At 39.1% G+C, this 16,255-nt stretch overlaps 1 protein-coding gene across 19 annotated transcripts in view; it reads right to left on the bottom strand.

Annotated features, from left to right (window-relative positions):
• Positions 1–16,255, bottom strand: part of DPF3 (double PHD fingers 3) — a 243,535-nt gene that overhangs the window by 94,316 nt on the left and 132,964 nt on the right. For all 19 annotated transcript variants that reach the window (XR_005555560.1, XR_005555574.1, XR_005555577.1 and 16 more), the window contains one exon: positions 7,104–7,211. Coding sequence is in view for 11 of the 19 variants with exons in the window: in XM_039334076.1 (XP_039190010.1) it covers positions 7,104–7,211 (108 nt within the window). In the remaining 8 variants the exon portion in view is untranslated. The remainder of the gene's footprint in view (positions 1–7,103; positions 7,212–16,255) is intronic.

The raw sequence follows: 16,255 nt of genomic DNA, 5'->3' as shown, positions 1-16,255 counted from the left end.
CTTCCATATGAGTAAGAACTCTATTACTTTTGGTTTCATGCTACTGTATTGCTCTTTAGCTGGCTGATTATTATTGTTTTTATCTTCCGTTTCATTTGATTTTTCCCATCTCTGATTAGTTTTGTTCTTCAGTAGTAGTCTGCTTTGCTGAGTCTAGCTTTAAAAGACAGCTTCCTTTGATAAATAAATTCCATGTTTTAGGCATTGCTTGTGTAATTTTGCCATGACATCACATAAGGCAATGGTTGAACCACTGATCAGCCTGACAGCTAGAAAATTCAGCCCAGTTTGCATGCTGTGCAGGATGCCCCTTATCATCTGAGTCCAAGGTTAAAGTAGACAGGCCGGATTCAGAGTATAAATTGTAAATCATTGGCCTACAGACATTTACTTGAAGATTAGCTGAAAAACTCCCTAAAAGTCCCAACCCCATGCATATTTATTTAGAAAACCCAAGAACAAAATACAACTTGAGAGTAACCACTGGGATATATTATATTCCCATGTACTATTTTTCTGGTATAAAAAGTTGCCCTGGATTCATACGAACATATTAAAAGGTAAAGGCAAAGATTTCTCTGTCCAGAGTGTCCATCTCTACAGCATGGTGCTCATCTCTGGTTCTAGGCCAAGGGAGCCAACGTGGCCAAAAACATTTTCTGTGAACATGTAGCCAGCATGGCTATATGCGATACTGATAGATGAAAACTCAGAACTTGCAGGTAATTTAACAACTGCTAATGAGGGAGCAGAATAGGCAAATTCATTTTCCATGTAGGCTTATTCAGCTGATAATCAGACTCTAATCAAAACTTTCAAAATTGGAACTGCATTTTTTTCCCTGTGAGTAAAAGGTTAAATTTACAATATTATGTTTATTCCATGAATCGCTTGGTTTAAATATGTAGCATTTGAAATGGAAGCAGAATCAAACCCCTTATACAAGTAGTCCTGTAATATTACTCCCTCTGCTGGTTCTGAAATAGTAGTTTTTCTGTATCGATTCAAAGAAATAAAGCCTTTATGAATTACAGTACATATTGACAAGAGACAAAGAGAGAGATGCGTTGTGTTGCTATTTGTTAAAAGAAAAATAAAATTGCACCTTTCTTAGAAAACTCTAAAGTAAACCTCTGAATTCTGTAAAGCATGAGTTTTTTTTTTAAACCAGACATTTCAGATAATAGAAACCGAAAAAGTCAATATCAGACAGTTATGGAGCTTTTTAACTTGTCAATTGCCATTAGTTTTACTTTCATATCCCACTGAGTCCAGAGCAAAATGTCTAGGTTTCTAAATGTAAAAAAAATAAGTCATGAGAAACTGCTTCATTTTTTTTAATGTGAGCAAAGCTGCAGACTAGTTTAGATTATGTTTAAATTAAAATTTAAAAATTCATAAAACTTAAATTTGGTAGTTTTACCTGAAAGGCTGGAAGGCATCGAGGCCTCAGATAATGAGGTTCCAACTTTAAATGTTATATATTAGTAACAAAGCATTTTTTTTCCCCTTCTCAGTGTTCATTCATTCAAAAGAAAAGAGAGTTTTGGTGAAATTCTCTTTGGTGTTTTAACATCTGGTTATGAAGTTTTGATTGTTTCCTCTTTCCAACAGTCAGTCCTGCAGCCTCCCTGAGTTTTCATCTTTCAGGTAAGTCCTATGGAAGGAGACCATGAGTGGCCCTTTTCTATGAGGTTTTTTCAAAAGTTGTTGCCACCACCCTTAAAAAAAACCTCTGGAGAATTAAATTCACCTTCCCCTGGAAAAAAATTGAGGAAATCATCCATCAAACTATTTTGTCCACAAGGTTAATGGGTAATCATGAATGGTCATTTGTGCTCAACTCCAGGATAGGTATAAGATCTGAAGAAGAACCAAATTCTACATTTTCAAAAATGAGGGATCAATATACACTGTTTTGATTTTTCTTCATCTCAGCAATTCTTGCAAAAAATCTTTATTATTACACTTGAACTGGTTTAAACTCCTTGTTCCTTACATTTTTCTCTGTGAGATTTGCTAACTATTTTATTCTATATGTATACTAACCCAGGGCTTTTCAACCTTTTCACCCATTGTATCACTTTTAGGATATGGCAACATCCGAGTACCACCAATCGCCTAGCAAGGTGTCAAAAACTTGATGACCCCCCCCAAAAAAGGGAAAAAGCTGAGGTGGCGCAGCAGTTAGAGTGCAGTACTGCAGGCCACTTTAGCTGACTGTGTTCAGCAGGTCAGTGGTTCAGATCTCACTGGCTCAAGGTTGACTCAGCCTTCCATCCTTCCGAGGTAGATAAAATGAGGACCCAGATTGTTGGGGGCAATGTAAAATATATATATACATTGCTTACTGGTGTACACCGCTTAGAGAGTGCTTGCACTTAAAGCGGTATATAAGTCTCATAAATAAATAAATAAAGTACAGGTAGTCCTCGACTTATAACAGTTCGCTTAGTGACTGTTCGAAGTTACAATGGCACTGAAAAAAGTGCCCCCCAAGCCACAGCTGAGCAAGACACCTGCCTGCCCGCCCGGTGGTGCTCTTCCTCCTGCCCAAGGTTTTTATTGTTGTGAGCATTTCTGTTGAGGATTGGCAGTGGAGGTGGGGTGGGGGGGTGTTTGGTTTTTATTTCCTCCATCTGCTGGGTGGTTGCAGCAGGTTTTGGTCACTTCACATGACCCTGGGATGCTGGGACCATCATAAATATGAATCAGTTGCCAAGCATCTGAATGTAAATCACAAGACCCTGGAGATGCTGCAACATTCCAGCTGATTGGTGCTTCTTCAGGGCTCAGCAGAAGCACCAGGATCAGCGCCAAGCTCCAGCTGGAGCCTGGCACTGATCCTGGCCCTTCCACTGAGCCCTGACAGCCCCGCAGAAGTGCCGATCAGCTGGAAAGCAGCACTGATCCTGGTGCTTCCGCTGAGCCCTGACAGCCCTGCACTCCAGCCCTCTCTCGCTCAGGCTTGTGCAGTGCTGCCACCAGTTCAGCTCATTCCCCTCCCCCATTACCATTTTTCTAGGATGGTCGCGTATCACCTGCCAGGTGCCAATGTACCACAGGTGGTACCCGTACCACTGGTTGAAAAGCCCTGTACTAACCAACTCCTAATGCTCTGGACAGTTTGCAAAAATATGAAAAATTATCAAGCAATGAAGCAACACAGCAAAAGAACAAGAAGCAAAGATGGCCAACTGAGCAGCAATACACATCCATCCTAGGCAAAGAAAGGCCTTAGCAAAGAACCAGGTTTTCAAGGCTGCTTGAAACACCAATAAGTAGGGTAGGAGCCCCCTGGATCTTAGGGAAATCCTCATTCCAGGGAGGCCTCAATAGATGGAATTGTCTAATTGGGATGACCTAGACTAGAGCACTCTAACCTATTGGACTGAAATGGCTAAGCAGTTATTAGAGAAGACAATTGCATTTGAAAAAGAAAAACCAAGGAAGAGAAAAATCTAAATCAAAAGAAACCATGGGACAGTCATTATCCCCACAAAAGTTTCTAGGATACAGTTATATTTCATTTGAAGTAATAAAAAGCATTTTGCTGTTCCTGCATATACAGTACCTTCATTTCTATCTAAGATTTGTGCTACACATGGACTAAAATGAAATGCCTCCTAGGTAATTGCTGCCATGAACCAAAGACCAGCTATTCAATTTCTATTCCATTCCTCCACGTGAGAATCTTACATCAGTCTATTTCTTTTTGGCTGTTTCTTTAGAAGATAGATAAAAATATAAAAGTCCGGAGAAATCTCTTCATTGTATTCATAAGAAAATGTATTTGAGGATTGGGTGGACCTTCATAGACTTACAAATAATATCTAGTAGAAGTAAAAGAATATGAACACAAGTAAGAATTCTCTTATATGCTAGTATTTGCTCTAAATCCTTACAAGGCCAGTTGAAATCCCATGGGACCTTTTACACCCAGTAATGTACACACACTTATAAATGCCTGATAAAATGGGCAAGGTTGTTAGCTTGGAGTTGTCGTGTTTTACAAGTTGTCTCAATGATAACAAAAAACTTAGCAGCCCTTTGGGGGGGGGGGGCTTTCAAAGACTCCTCCTAAGTCAACAACCCATCAAAAAGACCTTTTGCTCACTAAAACAGATGTGATAACAGAAGCTGAGCTGAGCCTTGGAATGCAAACAGAGAACTGTGTAGAGACAGACCACAGAAGCAATCCTTGCAATGCATTAATGCTAACCTAACTAGCAATTGAAAGAATAAAGGAGAGTCCGTTGTCTCTTCTGTCCCCATCTTATGGTGTTGTGGTTCCAAGTGCTAGCTGTGGTTTGAAAGTAGTTGAGCACAATAACACGGTAGAAAAGTGTTTCAGTTAAGCAGTTAGAAACCACATAAAAAATATGTTGGTTCTTTGAATTAGACTCTCTCTCTGCTGAAGGCCACCTGCTATCTTTCAAGGATGAGCCAAGTCACAAGCAGTTCAAATTCCAGCAAATGATATATGAAGGCCTCAGAAGCACAGAGAAAAATAGATAAGCAGCTCCTCGTTTTCACTTATGTACATTACTTATGGAGGAGTACATGATCTTTAGCTCTGGCTCTCCTTTAGCAGCTCAGATATTATGCCCTTGGATTGCTACATTATAAAACAGGAATTGATGAATGCAAGAAATAATATTAGAAAATAAAATAAAAATAGACATGCAATCTAGTTAAAAATCAAGAGATGAACCAAGAGTTCATCACCATCGCTTCCCACCTAGCTAGTTCTATGATACTAAGAATATTCATACTTTTGAATATTCCTAGTATTCATGCACAAGTAGTAAATATGTAATTTTTTGTTAATTTTCATATACATCTTAGTGTTATCTCAGTGAAGGACCTCATAAAGTCTATAATACAAGGCTTCCCTTGGAGATAGGTTTCCTCTAGCTGTTGGAACTGTTTAAAACTGACTGCTGAACAGTGTGGGAAGTTACTTCCCACTACACCTTTCTCATGTGCTCATTTGCAAATGCAGTACCCAGTTATGCTACTAGGGTGGTAGATGAATGGAACTTTAGGCAATTTCATATGGGATATTTCTACCACTCCAAAATCAGATCCAGAGGTGTGCACCATTTTCACACCATTTAGCAGCTAAGCCAATCAATTTCTATCACAGCCAAATGAAATAGTTATCTTTCTGTAAGCAACAGTAAAACTCCACTGAACTTGTGGGCTGTCTCTCCCTCATTGCAGATATTGTCTCCTGGCTTCGTTTGACATAACATTCTAATTCTGAGTCCTTCAAAGGGAAAGATGGTTTGACAGCTTCACATTTCATAGCAGTTCCTCAGATTAGCAAATGCAAACCACAGTGCTGATCCCACTTTAAGAGAAGCCAGAACTGATCTCAAACTCTTTTGATTCATCCCAGATCCTTTATGTGTTTCTGCCCTACAGTTGCCCAAGGGACAAGTGCCGAAACTAACATGAGGTTGTCTTCTTTTCCCTTCTCCTTAGCAGGAGATTAGCTCATGCAAAAGATCAGACTGCTGTCTGGCAGCTTTTCAAGCAACTGTCTCATAAGGGAGGGCTGTTGATTTTGTGTGGAGTGGGGATGACAGGATTTTTGTTGTGCCATTTGCTCATATCCCCAACTCCCCCAGCAACCTTCAGCATACCATTCTCTCTGCTTAGAATGTATCTCCCCATTTCCTCTGCTTCAGCCACTCTAGCAACTTGCATCCATGGTTAGAGTTATTGAGGAAAGCACTGGTTTGCAAAATTGCCTTCTAGCAAAAGACTTTTGAAGTAACAGAGGAAAGAAAGCCTAGAAATGCCACAGTTATCTCTTGGAGAAAAGTAATGACTGAATGGTAGATGACGATTCTCAGCCATCTGGGTAAAATTGTCAGGAAGTTGAGTCATGGCAACTGGACTTATTTTCTTGTTGGTCTGAGATGTTTCGCTGCCCATCCAAGCAGCTTCTCAACATCTCAAACCAACAAGAAAACAAATCCAGTTGGCATGACTCAGCTTCCTGACAATTTTACCCTGATGATTGAGAATCTTCATCAACATATTGCCATGCACTTTGCAGAAGAAATCCTGAGGTTGGTGAGGAATACCGCTAAGAATTTTAGGGGTTGGTATATTCCAGCGACTCTCTTCCTACTCAGCTTCCCCTAACCAACTTGTTCAGACTGAAGAAGCTGCTTGGATGGGCAGTGAAACATCTCAAACCAACACGAAAATAAGTCCGGTTGCCATGACTCACTTCCTGATAATAATTGTACCATTTTCTTGCATGTTCCTCCTGATCAGAAGAAGAGAGAGAGGGAGAGAGAGAGAGTGCACTAACAGGCTTGTGCTGTTCTCTTCCTGCTCTCTATATTTCTGAGGTCTGTAGCACTGAAAGCAACTGCATACCTAACTTCAAAATGGTTTGGAGGATTGGGAAGCAAAAAGAGCACCAAGTAACAAGGCCCTTAGAAGGAGTTATTGAGCCTACCACCTTGTGTAATACCCAAGAGATTTACTTCCATTCCAAACTTCAGGTTCTTAAAAGGTAGAAGAACACGAAGCCCTAACATACCTACTGTAGTTTCCACATCTGTACCTGAATGGGCTTTTAAAATTCTGTTGGACATTGTCAGTGCAACAAAAGACAGATAAAGCTAGAAGAGAAGCAGAAAATACACTGAAGTTTGCATTGTAGATTCTACTTCAGTGGCAATAGCTAGTGCTCTAGTCTACTCCAACAGTAACTTAAAGACACTTAAGGCCCTTTTTCTCTTGCACTTTTCCAAGGCAAAGAAAGGGTCCTGGCAACAGGTTTTTCTGCCTTGTCCATGCATGAGACAGCATTAAATTATGCTCAGCTGAACCAATGTCAAATTGCTATATTCCTCCTTATTCCACTTGGTCCAAGGGTACTGTCACCTTCTGACCCTGGAGGAAATTCATGTGACTTAAGGGACTTAAAAGAGAGGCAACAGAAGAGATCAGTAAGGAAGACAGCTCATTTCATGCTAATAGAGTTTTCTTCCAATTCAAGGATGAACAGATAAGACTCACCAGTGGGGAAAGGAAAGCATGGGGAAGGAAAAGAAACAAGCAGAAAGAGCACTTACCAGGTTTAATCTCCAGCAACTTCAGCCTGGAGTCTTCAGGGGGATGCAAACGTCTCTTCTTGCGCCAGCACCGAGCAGGATATGTATAGAGCTGCCCTGGAGCTAGTCCTGAGGGTCAAAAAGAAACAAAAATAAGAGGGCCACAAAGCATAGACAGAAAGATAGATAGATAGATAGATAGATAGATAGATAGATAGATAGATAGATAGATAGATAGATAGATAGATAGAACCCTTTTAAAAAGAGAACAAAAATACAGGTAGTCCTTGACTTATGATCACAACTGAGCACAAAATTTTTGTTGCTAAGTGAGACATTTGTTAAGTTTTGCCCCATTTTACAAACTTTGTTGCCACAGATGTTAAGTGAATCATTGCAGTTAAGTTAGTAACACAGTTGTTAACTGACTCAGGCTTCCCTGTTGACTTTGCTTATCAGAGGGTTGGAAAGGGGATTACATAACCCCAGGACACGGCAACTGTCATAAATATGAATCAGTTGCCAAGCGTCTGAATTTTGACCACGTGACTGTGGGGATGGTGCAACAGTCAGAGGTGTGAAAAACAGTGATACGTCACTTTTTTCACTGTTGTTGTAACTTTGAATAGTCACTAAACGAACTGTTGTAAGTCAAGGACTACTTGTATTTACATCTTTATATCATGTTTTTCAATTACCATTTAAGTCATTTATTAACAAGGGGGAGGAGTACTGAGCCTATAAACTAGTGTACTGGTATATGCCCTAATTTCCCTCAGTGGTACAACTGCTTCTTCAGATAGAGAAGGAGAAATTAGTTTTTCAGACCACATGTAACTGATGGAGAATGCTTCCCGTATCTGTCTTTCTTGCCTTCAAATGGTGTGCCGTATCTTAAAAAATATAATAATAATAAAGTTGGAAGGGACCTTGGAGGTCATCTAGTCCAACCCCCTGCTCAGGCAGAAAACCCTATACCATTTCAGACAAATGGCTGTCCAGTCCCTTCTTAAAAACTTCCAGTGTTGGAGCATTCACCATTTCTGGAGGCAGGTTGTTCCACTAGTTAATTGTTCTAACTGTCAGGAAGTTTCTCCTTAGTTCTAGGTTGCTTCTCTCCTTGATCAGTTTCCACCTGTTGCTTCTCATCCTGCCTTCAGGCGCTTTGGAGAATAGCTTGACTCTCTCTTCTTTGTGGCAGCCCCTAAGATATTGGAACACTGCTATCATGTCCCCCCTTGTCCTTCTCTTCGTTAAACTAGACATACCCAATTCCAGCAACCGTTCCTTATACGTTTTAGCTTCCAGTCCCCTAATCATCTTTGTTGCTCTTCTCTGTACTCTTTCTAGAGTCTCACCATCTTCTTTACATCGTGGTGACCAAAACTGGATGCAGTATTCCAAGTGTGGCCTTACCAAGGCATTGTAAAGTGGTATTAATACTTCACGTGATCTTGATTCTATCTCTCTGTTAATGCAGCCTAGCACTGTGTTGGCTTTTTTGGCAGCTGCAGCACACTGCTGGCTCATATCTAAGTGATTGTCCACTAGGACTCTGAGAGTACAGAGAAGAGCAACAAAGATGATTAGGGGACTGGAGGCTAAAGCGTATAAGGAAAGGCTGCTGGAATTGGGTATGTCTAGTTTAATGAAGAGAAGGACGAGGGGGGCCATGATAGCAGTATTCCAATATCTCAGGGGCTGCCACAAAGAAGAGGGAGTCAAGCTATTTTACAAGGCGCCTGAAGGCAGGACAAGAAGCAACGGATGGAAACTAATCAAGGAGAGAAGCAACCTAGAACTAAGGAGAAACTTCCTGACAGTTAGAACAATTAACCATTGGAACAACCTGTCTCCAGAAGTGATGAATGCTCCAACACTGGAAGTTTTTAAGAAGAGACTGGACAGCCATTTGTCCAAAATGGTATAGGTTCTCCTGCCTGAGCAGGGGGTTGGACTAGATGACCTTCATGGTCCCTTCCAACTTATTATTATTATTATTATTATTATTATTATTATTATTATTATTATTATTATTATTATTATTATCCCTCTCACAATTGCTACTATTGAGCAAGGTACCACCTATACTATACCTGTACAGTACCTATTTTCATTGTCCTCCTATTAGTTTCAAAATGACTCATACAGAATTCAAAAATTAAAATTCAAAAATGACTTTCTTCAAAACAATTCTGCATCAGTTGGGGTCATAGCTGCATATACGGTATGTTCAGGATATGTACAAGGTTATAATGATCACATTAGACCAATGATGGACTTGCAGCACAAATTCCTACACATTATCCTACATAGTGTAATGCTATGCATTGAGAGCTCAATCCATCTCTCTCACTTGATGAATATCAACATGTGACCTGCTAGCACTGCTTTTCCGGGATGAGGAGATAAGGTCAATGGCTCAGTAATGGGCTCTGAAACTTAAAAAAGAGCTCAGGTTTATACTCTTCTGAAAATAAGCTTCATGTTTGATTTTTTTTCCCTTTGGAAAATCACAGTATAATAACATGGCTCACATTAAAGAAGAGATATGAACAGGTGACCCAAAAAAATTCAATCTGGAATTTTTGATTTTTCTGCCTGATAACCCCTGAACAAGTGTCTAGCGGGGTGTTGACAATGAATCAGTTAATTGGGTTACAGACTTTAGGATGCAAAAAACAATTTTCTTTTGTACTGTATACAAAGAATAAAAAAGTTATCCGCAAATAAGTATTTGGAAGGCAAATGTAGGCTAACAAATATTATTTAAAGATTGGGAAGGGAAAACTGGGAAGAAGTAGTCCTTTTTGTAGGGATTTCTATTTACCAGAACATCAAAGAATAAACCACTATAACTGAAACCCCATGGGAACAATCATTTTGCATAGTGCTTCTTTAGTGCAAGAAATAAATAGTAATAAAATTGATAATGAACTCTACTCACACACCTTTTATTATACTTCTTTAATTCTCACACTGATGCTCTTAAATATCTAAAATATGAGGCCAGAGGCAGGGAGTCTCAAAAGTGCTTCACTGCTATGTTTCTATTTTTATATTCCAATTTATAAAGTCCTTTAACTCCTTTACTTAAGAAGCTGACCTATTTGGCTTATATAAATAACATATCCTTGCTAGCAGGTAAAACGATCATTTATCTTGCTAGAAATTAAATAGAATAGCATCTACTTAAAAACAGCAACAAAAATAGGATTACTTTGACCAATTAAAGCATTTTAAAGTGTAAAGGACACTGCCTTCTTTCATGAAAAATAAAACACTGTATATCTCACCAGGGAGACAGTTCCATGGATGAGGGAAGCCATAACCAAAAAGATCTCTCATAGCACTCAGGAGGAAACCTTAATATACTCTGTACTAAATGGGAAGGCAGATTTGGAAGCAGATATTATATTGGGCACCTAAGCCACAAATCTTGTAGGAACCCATAAACAGCAATAGCACTTAGATTTATATACTGTCCCATAGTGGTTTACAGCACTCTCTGGGCAGTTTACAATGTCAGCATATTGCCCGCAACAACCTGGGTTCCCATTTTATCAACCTCAGAAGGATAAAAGACTGAGTCAACCTTGAGCCATTCAGGATTAAACTCCAGACTGTAGGCAGAGTTAGCCTGCAATACTGCATTCTAACCACTGTGCCACCACGGCTATTAATACATAAATATAGAGCATTGAACTTTAGTTGATCTTGGGGCTGTCCAAAACTCAATTAAACATTTTCAGCTTCAGCATGAGGTTTTCCCAGAATTGATCTTACTTATGTCTAACTATAATCTTAAACCAAGAACAGTCCCATATGCAAGAGAATGTACATCTTGGGCTTCAAGTAATCCAGCTGCATCTAGGAAAACTCCTAAACTGTGAACTGAGTTGGTTCTTTAGAAAGGAGGCAACTCTGTGCAAAAGAAGCTGATCATCACTTTCTAGAACAACTAAATACTAATCTGCAAAACTGCTCCTATCAGCACCGAGAATCACTTTATTTTAATTTTAAACTTTACAAATGAACTAGTTAAATCTGGTAATGGTCCCACTAAGTATCTTGTTCAAGGTAAGGAACTATATGTAAGCAATGATGATATTGCTAGAAATATACATACATATCTCCATCATGAAATTCCCTTTGAGGGCAAGCAATTGATGTAAGTGAAGAAAAAAAACCTAGCAATTGGTAAGCAAAAAAAAAAAAAAAACAACTAAAAGACATGAGATAACAAAAAAGACATTGTAACCTTTTTTCCAGAAAATCACTCCCCATTTACAGTACTTGCCTCCTTTAATCTTAAATATTCCTTGTTCTTTGATTACATTCTTTGTAATTTTTGTAACTATCTTTTACAACACTTTGTCTCATCATTTTTCTATCAATCATTCCCTCGCACTCACTTTTTTCCTCACCTACAACCTTTTTTCATTGTGTCATCCCACCAAGCTTTTTTTTTTCCAGAACTTTCCACATGAATAACTCAAAATTCACACACTTCAGGGCACTCTAGAACATAATTATTTTCACCCTGTTCCAGTGAATTTCCACATCCTATTTTTTATGTCATCTTACAATTCATTCTGTTGGTATATTCATCTATTTGTTTTTCTTTATTTATTTGATCAAATTTGTTGATATTATTTGTTGTTTTTAAGTCATTTGATTTGTCCAACAACATGGCTCACAACTCTCTAAATCCCTCTCATGGGTCATAAAAATGAACCTCTGCCAGTCAATATACATCAAACCGGAAGTAAACTATTCCCACATCCCCATAGTCTGTCCCCTTTCTGGCTAGAAGCTAAAGGAAGCACTCAAGGTTTTGCCAGTAGACCAGAAGCTAGATGCACCACCCACTCCTCTGGGGGTATGGATATGCTGCTGTCTTTCCTCTCAAACGTTACAAAGGAATCTTCATTGTTTTCTCCTTCTTTGTCAGCTAAGGTTACCTGAATCCCTTGATTAACTCTAAGGAGATATACAAATAGGGATAAGCACATACACATTGAATTCAAAAAAAGCATGATTTCCAGGCAGCAAAATAGTTAATCACTATTTTAGAATAATTAGGTGACTTACTGCTTTTACTGCATTTTTTACAGAAGTTAAGTCAGGAGATCAAAGGAAGGATCTAAAGATCTCTTCAGTATGCTTTAGCTGCATGTTACTTACCCAGTTGTCTGGCTACAAATGTAAAATTCTCAGAGAAACCAATGTTTTTTATATTATAGTGTTACAAATGTGTAACACAAGAATTGCAAAGTGATAGTTGTTGTCAAAAATTACGTCAGTAGCATAACAATTTGTGTGAGAACCTGGATTTATTCATTTGTCTTCTAATATGCCCTCATCCTCCAAACACACACATGTGGACACACACACACACACACACACACACATACCAACCACCACCACCACCATCACCACCAGAAGCTTAAAATACAAGAAGCTCATAGGTAGAATAGTCACCCAAAATTCAAGTTTTAGACAGACCAATCTGAGCATAGGCTAAATTGATTACAGGATAACCTATGGCTCAATACCCCACAGATATATCTGTGGATGTCTGGCACTATATAAATGCAATGGGATTTGGAAGGTAACACCTGAAGTCAACTAAAGACAGCTTGCACAAGATCCATCAATATATATGCCCTGCCAGTCATTAGACACACTGCTAGTGTAGTAGTTGGCCAAAGGAACACATGGAGACTGTTGATATTAAGACCTGGAAATTCCTTTCAACTTACAGAGGTTTCCACTCCATGTCCAACACTCAGAGACTATACAACAGCCAGAAAGAGGGTGGCTGGCATCTAGTAAGACTCAAAGCCACCGTACTGGTATAAACCCAGGGCATCCAGAACTACATCAGTAAGATGGCATCCAAAGATAACCTGCTGATAGAAAGTCTGAGGCAATAGCAATAGCACTTAAACTTATATACCGTTTCATAGTGCTTTACAGCATTCTCTGAGCAGTTTACAAATTTCAGCATATTGCCCCCTAAAATCTGCATCCTCAATTTAACTGACCTCAGAAGGATGGAAGGCTGAGTCAACCTTGAGTCGATCAGGATCGAACTACTGGCTGTGAGCAGAGTTAGTCTACAATGCTGCCTTCTAATCACTGCACCACTATCGCTCATTAGCAGACATGGGAGGAAAATCAAGCAGAGGAAATGCTATGGCAAAATAAGACCTTGCATGGGGTGTCCCATCAACTGATAACTGAGGTGGCAGACATTCGGAATTCTACTGGTGGCTGAAAAGAGCTGGACTAAAAAAAGAACTAAGGCACTGATCATAGCACCACACCAACAGGCACAAAGTACCAGATCCATAGAAGCAGGGGTCTACCACACTAGACAGGACTCAAGGTGCAGACTATATAGAGGGACCTCAGAGACAGTTCAACATGGTAGAGTGTAAGATGCAGGCAGGAACAGCATATACTGAATGACACAACCAAGTACAGGAACACTTGCACAGTGTATGGGCTACACCAGGGGTAGGCAACCTTGGCTCTTCTATGACTCGTGGACTTCAACTCCCAGAATTCCTGAGCCAGCCATGCTGAGAAGAAAGGGAGAGGTTTCTGTGCTTAGCCATGCTGACTTAGGAATTCTGGGAGTTGAAGTCCACAAGTCATAAAAGAGTCAAGGTTGCCTACCCCTGGGCTACACCCTCCGAAGTCCAGATGGGAGATTCCACAGAAGGCCCTGGAGAATAAGAGGGCTAAGATACTGTAGTACTTCCAGATCCAGATGGACCGGCACATGCTGGCAAACTATCCAGATTTCATGAAAATTCACAAGGACCAGAAAACAGCAGCAATGATAGATATGGTTGTGCCATGTGTGTGTGTGTGTGTGTGTGTGTGTGTGTGCACATGTGTGTGAATATACATGTGTACACACAGAAATACACATACTTGGCACTGCTACATCTGTCACACACACCAACATGCACGCACAGTACATGATATCAGTCTGCGGAAAGATCCACGTGACATTTTATCTCTTAAGAATAAAGTCTGCCTTGCCTATAGAAAATGTGAAAGAAGTTCTCCTGAAACTGTTTTCTTCAACAACAACAAAAAAAACCCTCTCCTTTTTCTGAATGTTTTTATTATAGGTCTTCAGGCAAGTGTGATGCCTATGTAGTACCAAATACAGTCTGGGCTATCAATTTTACTGCTGGGGAAAGTGAATGTTCCTTATATAAACAAGGAAAATCAATCTAGGGAGTTTTCTCTCTGACTGCAAAACTGATTAAATCAGGTTCTCTAATAAGATCAGATTGAGAAATTGACTACAGAATGGAAGGGAGGGAGCATTTCCTATCTCTCCTTTCCCCCAGAGACTTGGCAGACAGGAAAAGATTAGTTTGGTTTAAGGTATTTTTTAAAGCCACATCAAGTGCACATGGATGAAATTTTTGATGATTTTTTTTTAAAAAAAAACACTCAACAAGTGAAGCAAGCTATTATATGAAACTTTTTTTTTTTACTACAACCTTCTTTAGAAGTTACATATGATGTGCTCAGATTCTAAATCTTGGGTACTTAACATGGGGGCATTGCACTACTTCAGAATCAGCTCCACAACTCTACAATCATTGTCTGTGTTTGGAGCTACTTAATTTATTTCTGGCTCAGCACTGAAATCCTGTCAAACTTCTGTTGTTGTTTTTCTCTCTTGGGCAGAACTCAGGCCTCATTCCATCACCAATACACAAGCTTCAGCTGATGTCACTGTTTCTGGATGCCTGGATTCTGGGTGGCCCTGCTGGATATCAACACAACAAGTAGCCACACTTCCTGACAAAGTCTTTAATTTGCACTGTCTGTGAGCTTTGTCCAATGACATAGGCAATCGTTTTATGCCATATCAACTGCTGCTGCACAGAGCAAATTTGCACAAACTTTAGGACAGGATTGTTGCTCTTCTTAGCTCAACAAAAGAGACAAGGAAAGTCCAAAGCTGATAATAAGTTAAAAAAAAACAGTTTAAAAGAAATGATAAATCAGAATTGGACAGGGGCAGCAATAGATAGATAGATAGATAGATAGATAGATAGATAGATAGATAGATAGATAGATAGATAGATAGATAGATAGATAGGCAGGCAGATGGGTGGGTGGACGGACAGACAGAATGATGGATAGATATATTATTCCTTTACTTGAAGCAGTTTTTTTAAAAAAAATAAGTAGACTTTTAGGTAATACAAAACACTCATACCAGAGTTTCTTCAAGAATATTAAGGCTTTTCTTCAAAATATTCATTCAGAACTATGTTATACATTGATACAGCTTCCAGTCATACAAATAAGACCCAGTGCGGAATAGCCTAAAATCTTTTATATCCTGGGAAAGTAAAAGCTAAAAAACATCCCTAGGCAGAAGCAGAGTGACCAACTTCCTCTCCTATGTAGAGAACTCTATCACCTCTATCAAGGTGCAGCAGACTGGAAATAGGAGATAAGACCACTATCTCCAAAGATCATTGCATCTAAGAGCCTGAAAAAAACATAAAATATATAAAATCCGAGGTGGAGATTACTTCAGTATGTTGGATGCTTGCAGTGAGTCAAATTGTGACAATGCTTGGCTAGTAATGTTAAACTGCAGTATAAAGAAATGGCCAAGACCTTTGAGACAGTTTTAAAAAAGCAGAGCACAAGAAGAATTACATTACATTTCTTTTTCCACCCAAAAAGCAGGGTACTTAATAATGGGGGAAAGTATTTCACCTTCCCCTTTTCTTAAAAAAAAAACAAAAAACCAACCCTAAACAAACTGGATTGAATTTTGCAAATATAACTGCAGGGTTTTGCTTTGTTTTCACTATGAATTATCCAGACTTGTTGGCAGTAAAGAGTTTGAATGAAATTATTCTGATCCACCCTTCCTCCTCTTGAGGCTAACAAATTATTGGATGATTCATAAATAAATTAGAAAATACAGACTCAGTGGAGTCAGTTTTGTTAGGCTTGTACAAAAGCAAGGGATCTTTAAATTCCTTCTGTTTAGGACCAGGAAAAGTTGTTCTTCTATACCCTGCTGTAATCATTTCTTCAATTGTAATATTCATCAATTTTGCCTTTGCTTATTCTGCAGAAGCTTAAAAAGGATTATAGGAATTTAGTAAGAG

The sequence above is a fragment of the Crotalus tigris genome, unplaced genomic scaffold, assembly GCF_016545835.1.
Source record: "Crotalus tigris isolate CLP2741 ecotype Arizona unplaced genomic scaffold, ASM1654583v1 scf7180000017545.3456711, whole genome shotgun sequence".
Taxonomy (NCBI): domain Eukaryota; kingdom Metazoa; phylum Chordata; class Lepidosauria; order Squamata; family Viperidae; genus Crotalus; species Crotalus tigris.
This window is presented reverse-complemented; position numbering and strand designations above follow the sequence as displayed.